The sequence below is a fragment of the Bos indicus genome, chromosome 29 (assembly GCF_029378745.1).
Source record: "Bos indicus isolate NIAB-ARS_2022 breed Sahiwal x Tharparkar chromosome 29, NIAB-ARS_B.indTharparkar_mat_pri_1.0, whole genome shotgun sequence".
NCBI classification, from domain to species: Eukaryota; Metazoa; Chordata; class Mammalia; order Artiodactyla; family Bovidae; genus Bos; species Bos indicus.
The window spans coordinates 43,318,104-43,335,770 of record NC_091788.1 but is presented as its reverse complement, the minus strand read 5'-3'; the positions used below and the strand labels follow the sequence as shown (position 1 = coordinate 43,335,770).

The 17,667-nt window shown below is 57.5% G+C and overlaps 1 protein-coding gene across 1 annotated transcript; it reads right to left on the bottom strand.

Annotated features, from left to right (window-relative positions):
- Positions 1 to 1,224: 1,224 nt before the first annotated feature.
- SLC22A11 (solute carrier family 22 member 11) lies at positions 1,225 to 16,435 on the bottom strand. Its single transcript, XM_070782807.1, is given in 10 exon segments — positions 1,225 to 1,867; positions 3,004 to 3,112; positions 4,238 to 4,452; positions 7,449 to 7,561; positions 9,424 to 9,547; positions 11,485 to 11,587; positions 11,590 to 11,652; positions 11,769 to 11,923; positions 14,498 to 14,601; positions 16,043 to 16,435. Coding segments are annotated over 10 exon segments (1,443 nt in total). The 3' UTR covers positions 1,225 to 1,803.
- Positions 16,436 to 17,667: the final 1,232 nt, after the last annotated feature.

The following is a 17,667-nucleotide window of genomic DNA, read 5'->3' as shown; positions in this document are numbered from 1 at the left end:
TTCAGTTTGAATGAGTTTTCTAGATGTCTCTGTCACTGATTTCTAGTTTAATTCCATGATGATCCAAGAACACACTTTGTGTGATTTGACTCCTTTAAAATGTATTACATGCGAAGTAACGCTGGGAATCCACAGGGGCCTGTTGGCGGGGGAAGTACGATCTTTATTACGAGCCACCAGAGGGATTTAAGCAGACAGGGAATTTGATCTGCCTCAGGTCTGATGTGCATCAGCTGTGAAAGAGGGGAAATGGGATGCCTGGGATGGGGAACCTGGGGCCTGAAGTTTCTCTGAGTTGCCCCAGAAGAGTGGGGAGTCCCCTAAAGGGTCTGGATCTCCAGGGAGGGGTGGGACTTTATGACAGTGCTGTAGATATCAGAGCATGGAGAGGTGCAGCTGAGGACCAGGAGCCTGGTGTTCTGAAAAGAGCCCTGGACTGGAGTCAAGCCGGGGTTCAGCTATGTGTCTCTGGGCATGTCACTCTGCCTCTCTGGGCTTTCGTTTCCTCACCTCTAAAAGAGGTGGTCAGCCTCAATGATCCCACTGTTTTAACAGCCTGAGCTGTTGCTTGCATAGGGAGGGTCTGCGTAAATGAGGACACGGTGACTCCTCAAGACGGACGCACAGAAGGCTGGCCCTGCAGCATGAGGCCTACAATTAAGGCCTGATGTTCTGTGCTGCCTTGATATTTGGTGGAACCTGGAGGGATTCGGGGGCTTAACTCAGGTCCCACTCTGCTTCTGCAGGTAAGGTCCCCAGCCAGCAACACTTACAGGGGTTGTGGAGAGGCCAGCACAGCTCCTGTTACCCCTCAGCAGCGGGGATCGGTTCCTTGCCAATTTGGGGAATGACTCAAACAAGGCAGTCCCACGCTCCTGTGGAACCAGGCATTGCCCTCACCCCACCCTGCCTCCAGCCTTTGGTAAGTCTCTCTGCCCCTGTGCAACCCTTGTGACCCTGCATGGTACGTACACAGTGTCGACCTCCCGGGGCTGTGAGTACGTGTGAATAATAAACTGCGTCCCTCCATCTGTGCAGTGTTAGCTTGGCCCTTCCCTGTAACGACGGGACCAAAGGGCAGGAGGCCTCCCTCACCAGCAGGGTTAACAGAAGGTGACTGAACAGCCACTTGCTCAGAGTGAAGCCAGCCTCTCTTAGGGTAAGTGGCTGGGTTTGGGCAGCCTGGGCTGGGTTTCAGCTCCATGTGCCTGCTCTGCTGGTGCCCAGGGCAGGGCACACCGGAATGCCTGTTCCTGACAGCTCTGGGAGCAGCTTCTATCTGTTGGATTCTGGTCTGTGCTAAGATCCACTAACTTTTTGGGGAGGCATGTTCCCTGAGCCCTGTTTAACTGATGTGGCCATGTGAGTAGCAAGGGGAAGGCTGGAATCCAGGTTGGTCTGGATTCCCTACGATCTACTTTGGAAGCTGGGAGGTGAGAACCCGCAGCACCAGATTCTGAGAAGTGAGGAGAAGGGGATGGCTGAGTGAAGGTGTGAAGACAAGACCCTGGCGGGGAAGGGAGAGGACCCATCGTGTTAACGAAGAGGACCTGGGACATCCAGGCCGGGCGTGTCCGTCTGCCGGGGGCTCCTGCAGGGCTGAGGTGGGTGGGAAGTCTGGCAGGGCTGGGAGAGCAGAAGAAAGGGGTGATTCTGCTTTCAGCCTCAGCAGACAGCCATGCTGCTCGCTCAGCCATGCCAAACCCTCAAGGCTGCCCAAATCACTTCTGCTTTCTGATCACAGACGAGGCGATTCCCTCCGGAGGGGATCTTTGGCCCGTGGGACTCCTGCAGGCTGAATTTCTAGAACCAGGTGCTTTCTGTAATGACCACCTCTTGCTGGCCTCCCCTGGCTGCTGCTGACCTCCTAGAATAACAAAAAAGGAGAGGGGGTGGTATGTGGTGATGGCTCCAGGTCTGCGGTTTGGAGGGCAGAAATGGGGGTCAAGTCTTACAGGAATGTAAGCTCTACAAGATTAGGGTTTTATTTACAGCTGTTGCCGAAAGCATGGGACAGTGCCTGAAATGCAGTAGATACGGAACAAAAATGAATTAAGTGAAAGAATAAATTAGGTCTTGGCTTCTCTGCCTCTTGGCTGGGTGTCCTTAGGCAAATTGCATAACCTCTTTGTGTCCCCATTTTCTTGATAGTGAAATTGGACAGAACAGCACCTCATAGGCTTGTTGCATGGATCAAATCAGGTGCTGTATTAAAACAATAAGGGCCCACTAAGCCCCTGCTGTTATTATTACTACTATCATGATCTTGGCTCCTGTTCAGTGAGGAAGGCTCCCCACGAACCCTATCACCCCAGACACAGCAGCCACACACTGAGCATGAGCTGCAGGCTTTCATATAATTATCCACTTAAACCCAAATACAACTCTCTGAGTACACTGTTTTGGTGTTTTTTTTTAAACACCCATTGTACCAGGACGAAGTGGAAACCTAGAGCTGATTCTGGCTATAAAAGGAAGTTGATGAACGTCCCTTCATTCCTATCCTCGGCACCTGATAGTCTATCTGGACCTGGGCTTCTTTGCAGGAAGCCTTAAGGAGGAGAGTTGAGGCTCTTCTGTGTCAGTTTGATAAGAGAGGGATGGCGCTTGCCCATGTGGCCAGGGATTCCATCTTGGGCAGTCTGGCTGGAGAGCTGGGCTCTGGACCACTACGTTTTCCTGCCTAATGTACAATCACCTTCAACCTATGAGGCCTCAAATAAATCACTTCCTCTCTCTGAGCCTCTTGTAAACAGGGAGAGCAGTAGTATCTTTCTGGCAGGGTTGTTGTCAAGATTAAACGGTTTCAGAAACACACTGCCTTCAGTGTGACATGGGGGAACTGACAAGCTCGAGCTGCGGGAGTCGTCGCTGTGACCACCCGGCCTGGTTCCTACCCCTCTCTGCACAGGACTCCTCCCAACCCTTGAACTCTCCTGTCCCCGGGCTGGGGTGGACCGGCCCTCGCGGGGGTGTGCCTTCCACAGCTGCAGCCCAGCCTACCGCAGTGAAGTTGGGAAGAGTTCCGGCTTGTAAATCATGATGCAGGTTAAGCTGAGGCCAAAACATCCCTTTCCCAGCACAGCAAAGACCACACGCAGGGTCTGCAGGTCTAAGGCAGAGCAAGGAGTGAGTTGGGGTCTGTCGGGAGGGTCCCTGGGAGCCTGGAGCAGAGGGCCTGGGTTCTTCCACAGGGCTCCCTTGAGCTGAGAGCAGGCAGGTCCCAGGCGGTGTGCCCCAGGGCCAGGCTGCCCTGGGCTGGGAGCGGGGGCGTGTGTGGCCAGGGGATGTGGCTTGAGATGTCATGGTAGGGGGTGGGCGGGGGGTGGTGCAGGGCCAGAACCCAGCCAGCTCTGGGGTGGGTGAGCCTGAGTGGGTGGCACTTGAGGGGAAGCCGCGACAGGGCTCCTGCAGCCCTGAGGGTGCCTCTTCCCTTGAAAGAGACGGTCAGGCCGGGCCCAGGCCCACAGCAGCGCCCCCGGGCCACCCAGCGACCCAGAAGCTTGCCCACAGTGCCTCAGCCTGCCCGTGGGGACCCTGCTTCTGCGAGGAGCCTCAGCGGGAAGCCGAGGTGAGGTCGCACTCCCGCGGGGGGCCTGGGCCCAGCTCCCCTTCCCGTAAGTCGTCCTTGTAGGAAGAGTCTTAGAAACTGTCAAGAGCGCTTAGAACTGTCTCAGAAGCTTTCCTTGGGGCGCGGGTCTCACTCAGAGCTTGAGCTCACAGTTGGGCCTCCATCCTCACACTAACCACCCCCCGCCCCAGCTTGGCAGCCACTGGGGGACACCTGTCCCTGCCCCTCCCCGTCACCCACCTTAAACAGTAAATCGAGACCCAAAGAGGGTTTCTGGGGCCTCAAAGCGTCTGTGGGGAAGGAGCGAGCTGGGCACCCTCCCCACCTCCCCAGTGCTCTGTGAAGCACACCTGGCTTCTCGAACACGAGGAAACACCGCTCAATGCTTCTCCTCCTCACCTGGGGCCCCGCTCGGCCTCCCATACCCGTCCCCGCTCCGCAGACTCGGCCTCCGGCTTCAAGTTCTGTCCAGGCCTGGCTCCGTCCCTCACTGCTGTGGGATCTCAGGCACCGGGCTTCACCTCTCTGAACCTCAGCATCACAGGGAAATGGGTGGGGGGTGGGTGGAGCTGTGGCAGTCAGGGTCTTGGGCGGAGCGGGGTGGGTGGGGAGGAGGCCGGCAGCCCCTCGGTCCCTCAGCCCCCAGCTCCGCTGCCCTGGTCGCACCTTGCGGGACCAGCGTGTTGGCCAAGACGGCGAGGCCGGCCCCAGCCAGGGAGCCAGCCAGGGTCGTGCGGCGGCCGAAGAACCTGAGCAGGAAGGTGGTGATGGCCCGGGCCAGGAGGTCCACGGCTCCAAAGTGGACCTGAAGGAGGAAGATGTTGCTCCCCAGGTTCTGCAGGTCGAGGACTATCCCGTAGTATGAGACGGTGAGGAAGAAGCTGTGGGGGGCATCCAGAGTCAGGCCCCTGCCCCAAGGAGGAGCGGGCACCCCTGGGGGGCATCCAGAGTCAGGTCCCTGCCCCAGGGAGGAGTGGGCACCCCTGGGGGGTGTCCAGAGTCCGGCCCCTGTCCCAGGGAGGAGTGGGAACCCCTGGGGGGCGTCCAGAGTCAGGTCCCTGCCCCAGGGAGGAGTGGGCACCCCTGGGGGGCGTCCAGAGTCAGGTCCCTGCCCTGGGGAGGAGCAGGTGCCCTGGGGAGGAGTGGGCATCCCTGGGGGGCATCCAGAGTCAGGCCCCTGCCCCATGGAGGAGGGCTCACCCTGGGAGCATCTGCCCACATGGGGTCTGTGCCAGAAGAAACGTCAGCCCAGCCCCTGGGCAGCCTGCAGGATCATCTCCCCAGGGTCAGGCTGTCCCAGGAAAGGGTGGGGAGGACAGTAGCCCATCCAGTCCAAGTGTGGGCCTTGGTGTCAGCCACGGCGGGCTGCGCGTCGCCTCTCAACCTCCTGTCCACCAACCAACCAGCAGGAAGACGTGACCCTCTCTGGGCAGACAGGGCAGTGAGTCAAGCTGACCTGCCTCTCTGTCAGGTTCTAGTGGATTTCCCTGGTGGCTCAGATGGTAAAGAATCTGCCTGTGATGCAGGAGACCTGGATTTGATCCCTGGGTTGGGAAGAACCCCTGGAGAAGGGAATGGCAACCCACTCCGGTGTTCTGGCCTGGCGAATCCCATGGACAGAGGAGCCTGGTGGGCTACCCTGGTGGGGTCGCAAAGAGTCGGACACGACCGAGCGACTAACACACATACACTGCCCTCTGGCTCTGCTTCCTATATCCGGTCGTGGCCAGAAACCTGCTCTACTGGCCAGGAACCCGGGCAAGTCTCTGTCTGCCCCTCACTGGCTGCCAGTTTCTTTGTCTCGAAACATGGGGTTAATAACAGAAAGGGGTCTCAGTGGAAGATGCTGGGCTGTCCACTTCAGGATAGAAAGTCTTATTTTTGCAGCTCTTGGGAGTGCTATGCCCCAGCTGGGCAGAGCATCCCATGGCTGGTCTACGCCAGCCAGAGGGATGACTCGGAAGGGCGGCCCCAGCTCCCAGGTCCCTAGGCTGGGGCCTGGCTGTGACAGCACCTGTCCCCTGTCCCTGCTGCTTCCTGCCCTCCCTGCCCCCACTCCCCTCCACAGGAGGCGACCCCTGGAGCTCTCTCCATGAACTTCATGCTCCCAGACCTCCATCTCAGAGTCTGCCACCCAGAGGGTGTCCCCTGCCCCTACTCAGGAGGGTGGCTTCTGAGTAGCTGAATGTCGTTATTGTTTAGCTGCTAAGTTGTGTCCACCTCTCCGCCAGGATCCTCTGTCCATGGGATTCTCCAGGCAAGAATCCTGCAATGGGTTGCCTTCTCCAGGGGATCTTCCCAGCCCAGGAATGGAACCCATATCTCCTAGATTGGCAGGTGGATTCTTTACCGCTGAGCCACCTCAGTAGCTGAATTTCTGCCCCTTGGAGATTGACTCTGGCTCCACAAGTGGCCATGCAGGTAAATAATTCTTGACCACTTTTCCAATCCACCCCACCCCGCTCTTCACCTGGACAGTCCCCAGCCCTCCCCTTCAGCAGCGCCTGATTGCTGCCCCCAAGAGGCTTCATTCAGGTGCCACCAGGCTAACAGCTGCAGAGAAAAGCTGCAATTCCTGCAGAAACAGGTGCTTCCTGAAGCTTGTGAACGAGACTGGGAGAAAAGCTGGGCTGACTTGCGGGCACAAGCACCTAGAGTCTTAGCCAGTAATAACTGGGTTAACAGTCAAAGCCAAGAAAACCCAGGAGGGTGGCCGCCTCACAGTCTGTGATTTGAATGACAAAGGGTGCAGAGCAGCCCCTGGGAGAACTGAGGAAGCCTTGATGGCTTTTGAAAGAACAGCCCTGGACACTCACTGGCCCCCGGGCACTCCTTCTAATTTATCATCAGAAAAAGAAAAGCAAAAAATACAGAGAGAGGCATTTGATGCATTCTTTGCTCTAAGATGCAGCACATATTTGCCATTATAACCCACATGTGCTAAAATATAGCATAAAATTAATGTTTTCCTAATTTTGAGTTTTATTTCCAGATTGAGTCCCAATCAAACCTGACCCTCGCTTTTTGATCCGCTCTTCAGGAAGTCGCTTAAACTGACTTTGTCTTAAGGAGTCTTTGCCTGGTCCCAGGTGGAAAAGACCCTGATGCTGGGAAAGATTGAGGGCAGGAGGAGAAGGAGGCGACAGAGGATGAGCTGGTTGGATGGCATCATTGACTTAACGGACGTGGGTTTGAGCAAACTGTGAGAGATGGTGAAGGACAGGGAGGCCTGGCGAGCTGCAGTCCATGGGGTCACAAAGAGTCGGACTCGGCTGAGCAACTGAACAGCACTAACAACAAAGGCCGCCCTGGGGGACAGGGCCTCCTTGGGCGGGGAGTCCACGCTCACTGCGGGGCCGGAGGGTCTAGCGGGGAGCTCAGCCAGGGTTCAGATGCCCACTCTGTCATCTCGGGCACGTGTCTTTCCTCCCCTGGCCCCTCTTTCCCATCTCTAAAGTGGGATATAAATGAACTCATCTCATGGGATGGCTCAGAGGGGGCCGTGTGTGGCGGGAACGTGGTCGCTTCCACACCCCAGGAGTCCAGCTGTCAGGGTGAGTCTGGTGCTGACTTTCCAGCTCCTGCTGGTCCCTTGGCTCTGGGGACATCACGGCTCTGCCCTTGCCCTGGGCTTCAGTCTGACCCGGCCCCCGGCCCAGGACCATATCCCAGCCCTGCTCTCTGGCTGACTTTCTGCACAAGCCAGCCTCCTGACCACATCTGTGCGTACTCCGTCTCCCCCACCTATCAGGCTCCTGACCCCTGAGGGAGCTGCCTGTCCAAGCCAGGGATGTACCCCATGAGGCTGTAGGGGCTGTTTCCCCCTGAATACTGCCCCCCAAGCCCTGTACCGGGAAGGGTACACAGGACGGCATACTTCACCACCAACAGGTTGCAGGTTCTCCAGCGGAGCACAGGCAGGCGGAACAGGTCCAGCACTGACTGGCGGGACTTCGCAGAGGCCACCTCCTGCATGCTGGACATCAGTACCTCTGGGGGCAACGGGGCAGTGAACGCTGGGACCATGGCCCTGCCCCACTCCCATGCCAGACATGGTGTCCAGGTGGGCAGAGGGTTGGGGAGAGCCTGGCCTTGGGCCCTGGAGATGGAGAGCCCTGGGGGTGGGTGGGGCTGAGGGCAGAAAGGCTGCTCTTTGGCCCAGCCTGAGCTCTCTTCTGCAGACCCAGTTCCCCTCTAGGAGCCAAGGCATGGTCTTGTGTCCCGTCTCTGGCTGCTAAGCTGCCTGCTGCAGGGAGCCCTTGGCAGTTACCCCGAGAGGCCCTGCCATCCGTCTTCATTCCTCTTGGCTGGCTTCAGGGCACAGCTGCCCAGTCACACTGGCTCCGTACTGCATCCCAAGTGCCCATCCAGTCTACACCTGCGCCCGGGCCCTGCCTGCCCCTGCTCAGCTCAGTCCTGGCCAGCTCTAGCTCACCTCCTCCTGGAAGCCTTTTCCGATCCTTCTGCCCTCAGGGAACTCTGAGTCCTCTTGTCTCTGTCCGCACATCCTCTCACACCTACTTCCTTGAAATAGCTACCTTCAGACAAGCACATCCCATTTCTCCAAATACATTGAAGAGCCTTATGAGGTAAGTGGGCAATATATGTGGGTTAAGGCGGTGACTAATAGATGTGGTGATGTGGGTGCGTGGTTGTTGGTGGTGGTGGTTGTTTTGTTGCTAATGGTGGCTGTGCTGTTGATGGTGGCTGTGGTGGAGCTGGGGCTAGTGATGACGGTGACGCTGACTGTCTTGGTGGTGTGGGTATTGATGGTGGTGTTGATGGTACTGGTGGTGCGGATGATCATAAAGATGAAGTTGATGGTGATGGCATTGCTGGTAGAGGCGATGGTGGTGGGAATAGTGATCATGGGTGTGTGGAGAGTGTAGTGGTGTTGATATTAGTGGTGTTATTATTGTTGGTGGTGGTGGTAGTGACAGTGGTATTTGTGTAGAAACGATGGTAGTGGTGGTGACTGTGGGTGTGGCGGAGGTGGGAACGGTGGTGATAATGGAGATGTGATGCAGGTGTGGTAGTAATGGCAGCGGTGCTGACAGTGGCGGTGCTGACTGTGGTTATGAGGGTGGTGCTGACAGTGGGGATGGGGATGGTGATATGGACGATGGTGGCGATGGACGTGGTAATCATGGTGATGGTGGTGATGGTCGTGGTGGTGGGGGGGATGGTGATGGTGGTGGGGATGGTGGTGGTGGTGGTGATGGTGGGGATGGAGGTGGTAATCATGGTGATGATGGTGATGGTCGTGGTGGTGGTGGGGATGATGATGGTGGTGGGGATAGTGGTGGTGATGGTGATGGTGGTGGGGATGGTGATGGTGATGGTGATGGTGATGGTGGTGTGGTGGGGATGGTGGTTGGGATAGTGGTGGTGGTGGTGATGGTGGTGGTGGTGGTGATGGTGATGGTGGTGGGGATGGTGATGGTGATGGTGATGGTGGTGGGGATGGTGATGGTGGTGTGGTGGGGATGGTGGTTGGGATAGTGGTGGTGGTGGTGATGGTGGTGGTGGTGTGGTGGTGGGGATGGTGATGATGGTGGTGGGGATGGTGGTGGGGATGGTGATGATGCTGGGGATGGTGATGGTGGGGACAGTGATGGTAGGTTTGATGGTGATAATTACGGGGATAATGGTAATGATGATGCCAGCGATGGCTGAGATCATGAAGGTGATGATAGTGATGTTGATGATGGTGTTTTAATGTATGAGTCTGTTGATGGGGGTGGTGCTGGAGTGGATACAGGTGATGTTAGTGATAGTTTAGATAAAACACCAGTACAGGTCCTTTCCTGGGTCATATCTCACACCCTGGGTCACAAACAACAGCATCTCACCTCTGTGGTCAGTGTCTTCCGGGCTTCCTTGTGGCCATTTATCTTGGCCACCTTTTTGAGTTCCTGAAGCGCTTGATCTGGTTTGCCTACGATAACATGCCATTGGGCGGATTCTGGCAGCCGCCTGTTAAAGAAGCAGGTGCTTGACTGGGTCTTTGCTTTCTTTGCTCAGACTGGTGACCAGGTGCCCAGGTCAGGTGGGGAGGGGGTGGTGGGCAGCAGACCCTCTGGCTACAACAGGAGTGGGGAGAAGGCCGCTGCTTCTCCCTCTGCCCTTCTAATGCTGAGTTGGGAAGTCCCTGATGGTCGCAGAATAAGGATGAGTCCCAACGCCTGGCCACCCTCTCCACCAGCCCCCACTCCCTGCCACCCCATCTGGCTTCCCTGCTGCCAGGAGCCTGCCCACCCAAGCCCCACATTCAGCGAGTGCCCAGGTTGACTGGATATGGGGTGATTCTGGGGCCATTTTTATGACAGAAAGCTGGCATCATGCTGAATTAAAACACACACACACACACACACATTTAAACATCCCCAGCCAGAACTGAGAAGGCAATGGCAACCCACCAGTACTCTTGCCTGGAAAATCCCACGGGCAGAGGAGCCTGGTAGGCTGCAGTCCATGGGGTCGCTAAGAGTTGGACACAACTGAGCGACTTCACTTTCATGTTTCACTTTTCACTTTCATGCATTGGAGAAGGAAATGGCAACCCTCTCCAGTGTTCTTGCCCAGAGAATCCCAGGGACGGGGGAGGCTGGTGGGCTGCCGTCTATGGGGTCGCACAGAGTCAGACACGACTGAAGTGACTTAGCAGCAGCCAGAATCAAGTGGTTTTATAAAAGTAGTCAGCTTCTTTCCAGCCTCAGGGGCAGATGGACAGGGAGAAGTATCTCCCTGGTAAAAGGGTCCAGAGTTTTCCCAGCCCACAGGAACTCAGCTGGGTTCAGGGGGAAGCTAAGAAGAATTTCTGGAGGCAGTATGTCACGGTTAGAAGAGCTAGCCCACCTGGGATACAAATCCTGCCTCTGGCACAAAACAGTGGTGTGGCTTTGGGCAAGCCACTGAACCTCCGTGGGCCTCAGTCCCTCATCTGAAAGTAGCAGTAATAACATCTCCCTTCCTCATTAGAAGAAGTGTTGATGGACCTCCATCGTGGTCCAGTGGTTAAGACTCTGCTTTTCCACTGTAAGGGGTGCGGGTTCAATCCTCGGTCAGGGAACTAATATCCTCCCTCCAAAATAAAAACAAACAAATAAAATGGTTTAAATGACACATTAAAAAAAGCAGTGTTGATGCACATCTGGTGTTACAAAGAGCGCCTGGGATGCACCCAGTCAGTGTGACCAGGGTGGCTTAATCAGTGTAACTATGGAATGGTCTTCCTCCTTTCTTCCTGGTCCTGTTGATACAATAAATCTCCACATTGTCAGCGACTTCTGGTCTATTGTATTTTCCGATGGATCCCCAGTGCCTAAAGCCAAGTCTAGCACAGAGCAGGAGCACAATAAACACTTGAGAATGAATGAATGCGTCCTTATCCTTCTCTACCTGCCCACAGCAGACCAGCTTGGCTCTGGCCCATTGGCACAAGAGAACTTACGAGGACAAGAATTTGTGATTATTTCCCTGTATCTCTTCCTCCAGTCCCCACCCAAGCAGGTATTTTCAGACCTCAGAGATTTTCGAAGCGTCAGAAATAGAAATGATAATATCTTTCCATATCCGATGCCTGACTTGGATGCCCGCAAGCTGGGCAAGTGGTGTGAAGCAGTGAGGCTGGTGGGTGTGGGGGAGCTGGTGCCAATGTGAGTGAAGGATGGAGCCCTCAGCCTTGGGCCAGTGGGCTGGGCTGGAGGGAGCCTCAGAGCCCTGGCTGCAATGCCCACCCCGGAACTCTGAGCCCCCAAGATGTCTGTCCCCAGTGGGGTCTGCTCGCATCACTCTTCCAGGGTCTCGGCATCTTGGGAGCCATGGCCAGCCAGAGAGGTAGGGGTGAGGGACCCCCTCTTGGATTCCCCTCCTGTTTCTCCCCAAGGGAAAAGGCCCCACACTGTACTGACCAGGATATCAGGAAGATGACAAAGAAAGGCACCGACACGGCCAGCTGGAGGGTTCGCCAGTCCCGCAGGGTGAAGGCCAGGCCACCCACGGCCATCTGGCCAATGCGTAGGTGGACCCCAGGATCGCCATGGTGACGGCCCTTGTGCTGGTCGTGGTCCACTCCACCACTGAAGGACGGCACAGACACGCAGGTGAGGGCCCTGTGCGCTGGGCCCTCAGGCCCCCTCTTCCCCATGCACCCCATCCCCACACTGTGGCTGGGGCCGGCGATCGAGAGGCTCACTGAGCATCGCGGAGGTCAGGAGGATGCTGGACAACCCCAGAGCGTTCAGAAACCGGAGGCCACAGTAGACGGGGAACCTGGGGGCAGCGATGGTGCTGATGCTGGTCACGGCCACCAGCACGCAGCACCTGCTCAGAACTGGCTTCCGCCCAAACCTGTTTTGGGGAGACAAGCATGGTGGGCACCTGGAGAGGGGCCTGGGGACTTGAGCACAGAGGCAAGGGCTTGCCGCCGGAAGGCCGAAGGGGCTCCTGCTGGAGCCTCCCCCAGGCGCAGGCAGGCAGCACCTCCTCAGATCTCCAGGGACCACGTTCAGAGTGCGCTTGTTATAAAAATGGCAGACGTCTTGCTCTCGTGGGGCGGTGTAGCCTCGTGGTCCAGAATAGACTGGCATTGGGTGCCTGGGTCTGAGCCCAGCTCTGCCCTTCCCCGGTGACCTTGGGCACCTGGCTCAGTGTCTGTGGGCCACAGTTTCTCTGTCTGTAAAACGCAGGCATTCATGATGAGATGCCAAACAAGGGGGCAGCATCGCAAGCGGCTTGGGGCCCGTGGCCTTGGGCGAGCCTGGTGACCCACCGGAGCCCACACGCTCGTGGTGCCACTGCCGCCCCGAGGTCAGTTCAGCCTGAACCACGCAGGCATTGAGCTGAAGTCTGTGTCAGGCAGGGGCCTTTCCTGGTGGCTCAGCAGTAAAGAATCCGCCTGCCAAGGCAGGAGACGTAGGTTCGATCCCTGGGTTGGGAAGATCCCTTGGAGGAGGAAATGGCAACCCACTCCAGGATTCTTGCCTGGAGAATCCCATGGACAGAGGAGCCTGCTGGGCTACGGTCCATGGGGTCACAAAGAGCCGGACATGACTGAAGTGACTGAGCATGCACGCACGTGTCGGTCAGACTGGAGAGACGTGGACCAACCTCAGTCTCGCCTGTCTGGGCAGTGCCCAGAAGCAGGAACACGTGCCCCAGATCTCGGGGTGAGACCAGGAGGCTGAAGCCTGGCACTGACCCCAGGCTCACCAGGCGGCCACAGACGGATTACGATGTGGCTCCCGGTGTGGGCGGCCCCTGGGGAAGGAGCGGTGGCTTCCGGGTGCCCGGTCCTCTGAGAGTGCAAACTGGAGCACCTCCTTCTCCGGTGTTCAGGCTCCCTGCCATGCTCAGGATACTGTAATATAAGGCCCATGAAGAGCCGCCACTGGCCCAGGCTCTGCATGTGACTAACTTATTTCATCATTGCAGCCCCACGGGCAGGTGGCAGGGTGCCCACTGACAGGAGGAAACCAGGGCACAGAGAAATAACACACCCACCTTCTAAGAAGCTGGGGCTCAGGATGCCCCAGAGCCCGAGCTGCCAGGCATAGCGGGGACACCATTCGTGCCTTCAGCATATTATGGGCTATATGCTGTGTGCTGGGCACCAAGGATGCGACCCTAAGGCCCCTGCCTCCTTAGAGCTATGGTCTCGTGGGGACACACACAATCAATGAGCTAACGAGAGCCGGGCACCGGCAGAGACAGCCAGAAGCTGTGAGTAGACAGCGGCCAGGGCCGTGGGACCTATGGGCCTGAAGCTGGGAAGGCCTCTGCAAGGAGGAGACTGGAGCAGAGTGACCTGCACACTGGACACAAAGGGGCTATGGGCAGAAACCTCTAGGTGAGGTGAGGCTGCCCGCTGCGGTGGGTCCTGTGGGCTGGGCGGGAGCAGGGCTGCTCCAGGAGGGGCTGGCGAGGCCACCAGGGAGAAGCCAAGTGCTGAGCAGGGGTGGCGGGGTGGGTGGGGACTGTCCTCGGCGTGGGGGCCTTTGGAGAAGGAGCCCAGTGAGTGTGGAGGCTGAGGGAGAGAGCACGGGGCTGGCTCCTAGGGGGGCTGTCCTCCAGGATGGAGTCTGGTGCGCAGGGCTTGGGCTGGGTCGAGGTGGGGATTCAGAGGTTCAGCGGGGGGCCGTGGTAACTGTGAGGTCCATCCAAGTGGAGACTCCAGGTTGGCAGTTGGGTTTACAAGCGGAGGCGGTGCAACCTGGGCGTTTTCAGCACTGGACAGAGGCGCCCGGGGCAGGACCTGAGCACAGACTGAGGAAGGTTCCCAGAGAGGGTCCTGGGCGCTCCACCTCAGGAGGGGCGTGGAGGAGAGGGGAGGGGGCGCTCAGGGAGGGGCGAGAGCGGGGGTTCTCTTTCACTACACTTCACGTCGTCGTCGTTTAGTCGCTCAGTCATGTCCAACTCTTTTGCGACCCCATGGACTGTAGTCTGCCAGGCTCTTCTGTCCATGGGATCTTCCAGGCAAGAATACTGCAGTGGGTTGCCATTTCCTCCTCCAAGGGATCTTCCCGACCCAGGGATCAAACCTGTGTCCCCTGCCTTGGCAGGTGGATTCTTTACCACTGAGCCACCAGGGAAGCCCTGGTTAAAAGAAAGAGGAGTCTGTCTCTCTCCAGAAAGCCATCAGCTCCCCGAGGGCAGGGACTGTGCAGTGTTTGGCGCACAGTAGGTGCTCAGTAAAGTTGGGTGCAAAAGCTGAAGAGGGGAGTGAGTGTTCAGGGTAATTTCTCAGCTCAGCCCAGCATCAAGGTTCAGATGGCGGTTCTCAGCCCCCTGGGAACTTGGGACTCAGACTCCAGATGGGGGTGACTCTCTCCTAAGAAGCATGAACATCCACTGCACACTTACCTCTGTCCTCGCAATGCTCATTCTGTTTTGAAGGAGCTGGAGGACAGGAGAGGAGATACTCACCGGTGGGAGAGGAAGCCACAGACGATGCATCCCACCATGGCCCCAGCCATGTAGATGGACTGGCCTAGGGGCTTCAGGCCTTGGTGGTCACACACCAAGTCCCACTGGAAGAAGAGGAAGGTGTGTCAGCCTGGCTCAGGGGGTGTGGAATAGTGGGGTCAGGGTGGCAGAGGAAGGTCCAGAACCCCCAGAGGGGATCTGGCCTCCCCCAGTGGGGTCCCTAGAATCTTAAATTCAGACAACCATGGTGGAAGGGGTACGTGGGCAGCGGGCCTCAACCCCCTGCCTCCCGCTAATGATCAGCAGGGCAGGACATGTGGGACAGGGTTCTGGGTCTAACGGTGGGACAGGCCTCTCCTAGTGGACAGTGGTGGGCGGTGGTTAAACCACAAGGCTCAAATTCCGAGTCAGCTGATGACTGACCAGCTGGTGACCCCAGCTGTGTTCCTGCACGTGGCTGAGCCCGTCTCCTCCGGGAACGGGGCTGTACGGCTGCCTCTCTTACAGGACGGTGAAGATGAGCACGTGTCACTGTGAATTTCTCCTGCCATCTGCTGGGGGCCAGGCAGCCGTTGCCTGAACATCGTCCCCCCCTCCAACCCAAAGTCAGCCCTTCCCTTCACCAAGGCCTGCCTGCCTCGCCCACGGCTCTGCCCCTGTTCCCACCTCTGTTGTCTGAACCACTGCAGGAAGAGCGCTCCCCCTCCACCCCTAAACACACACACACGTGGCAGGGCATTCTCCACCCTGCAAAGTCACCCCTGAAAATGCAAATCAGATCACAGCGCTTCCTTGTTCCAAAGCCTCTGGTGACTTTTCTTTGCACTTAAGGACAAGCCAGGCTCCTTCCACATGCGCCCATCCATCTCCCGACCCCTTACCCTCTGTGCCGGGTACTGCTCTCTCAACACCCAGACACGCTCCCACCTCTGTCCTGACCCGGCTCTGCCCCAACCTGCACGTGATTGATTCCTTTGCTTATAATCCAGGTGTCGTCTCTCCTTTCCCTGCTTGCGGGAGCTGTTTCTCCCTTGCGCTCATTGATGACGCAGGGGCCTTGAGCCTCAAGGCAGGACAGAAAGTGAGGGAGATGTTCCGGCACCTGGATCCCTGGGTTGAATTGGAGTGTACTTTAGCTGTGTGTCCTGGGGCAAGTTACTTAACCTCTGTGGTCTTCTGTTTTGTCTCTTATTAAATGGGGTCACTCATAAGACCCACCTCAAGAGACTGCTGTGAAATAGTGACAACAGGGAAAGCATCAGAGCAGCGGCTGCCACTTAAGGGCACAGGTGTGGGCTCTCTACTGTTATTCCTGGCTTAAAGGCTGACTGATTCTGAATTCTCCTGCAGAGTGTTCGCTCCCTGAAGTCTCCTGTAACCCTAGCCCCAGATGGGAATCCTGGCCATCCCAAGCCATCAGTAATTAAGTGTCGAGGGAGCACACATCATTTAACAGCGCTGATGGAGGCGTTCTAATCCTGTCAGTCGTTGGGAGGCTGGGAAGGGGGAAGAAATGGTGGGCTTGGTGGTGGGGGGGACCCTCACCTCAGTCACAATGGTGGAGGTGAAGGTGCTGTGGTCGTAGATCCAGCCGTGCACGCACGGCTCCCTGTCTGCCTCGCTCCAGTTGGTGGCCGTGGCATTGGGGTCCAGGAGCTGCCACTGTGGGTGGCGGAAGCAGAGACACTGGTGGGGCCCACGGTTGGGGCCCGGCGGAATGGAGACAAGCAGGAGGGCCTCGGGGCTGAGGTTGGCAGGGGCCCCGGAGCCATTTTCCAGCAGGTGAGCCCAGCAGTGATGGCCTGGGACAGCGGCTGAAAAGTTCTCCACGACTAACTGGAAAGGCACCCAGACCGAGAAGAGGAAGAAGGTGAGGATCTGGAGGGCCTGGAAGAGCCCCACGCCCCCCGCCTGCTCCAAGAGCTCAGTGAACGCCATGGACAGAGCTGCAGCCCCCAGGGTGGGTCTCCTGGGAATCAGGGAGCTAGTGAGCACCTGGCCTGCTGCCCAGAACCACGGGCAGGCACAGGATGGCCAGACCTTCTACCTCCGCTCGCCGCTCGGCCCCACGGGGGTGGGCCAGCCAGTCCAGTCTGTCCTAAGATGCCCGAGAGACTTTGAAGAAACCCCTCCTCCTCCCCCTATTCCCAAGAATGACTGCTCGGATGCCCCTCTGGTCTGGAGTGGGGACAAAACTCACTGGGGCATCTGGGGCATCCAACACCGAGAGTGAAAGGTCAAGAAAATTAACAAAAAATGAGTCTGTGCTGCGATGTTACTGAATTACAGCTGCGGGAGAAACATCACCCAGGCTGTGGCTTCATTGCTCGGGTTAAAGTTAAATCCCAGAGAGGAATTCCAGGGTAGAAAGGTGGGCTCAGCCTCTAAGGAAGACTTCGGCGTCTCCTTGCGGGCCATCCTTCAATCTAACTTTTTTTTCACTTGCTCTGGATCCTCGTTGCTCCGTGCAGGCTTTCTCTAGCTGCAGCGAGTGAGGACTGCTCTCCACTGCGCTGCGTGGGCTTCTCGTTGAGGTGGCTTCTCCTGCCACGGAGCACGGGCTCCGGGTGCGTGGGCTTCAGTAGCTGCAGCACCTGGGCTCAGTAGTTGTGGTGTGTGGGCTCTCGGGCTGACGGGCTTCAGTCGCTGCAACGCACAGTCTTAGTGGAATCTTCCCAGGCCAGGGATCAAACCTGTGTCCCCAACATTGGCAGGCAGATTCCTAACCACTGTACCACCGGGAAAGTCCCCGGCATGCTTCAGTCGGAACTTTCAGAACTCTCTGCACGTGTCCCTTTGAATCGGGAGACTGTTGGCCCAACTTTCACCCATCCTGGGCCATTTCACTTCATCTTGCTAAAGCACAGAGTGCGGATTGAGCAGCACCCGCCCGCTGCCCCACCAGCTGGGGTCCAACGCCCTGAGGTTGCAGGGAGGCTGGGGGAGGTGGGGGGTGGGTGTGCAGAGGACCCAGGCCCGGGCTGTTTCCATCCCTACCACGCATCTCCTACTAGACCTCCCGGGAGACCAGCTCGCAGACGCACTATTTCGGGAAGTTTCTATTTCGAGGTTCCAGCTTGCCTTTATTAGATTGTAAGCTCCCCCAGGGTGGAAACCATGGCTACCATTTCCTGGCATCCCTGAGAAAGCCCTCGTGGGCCTTGGAGCTG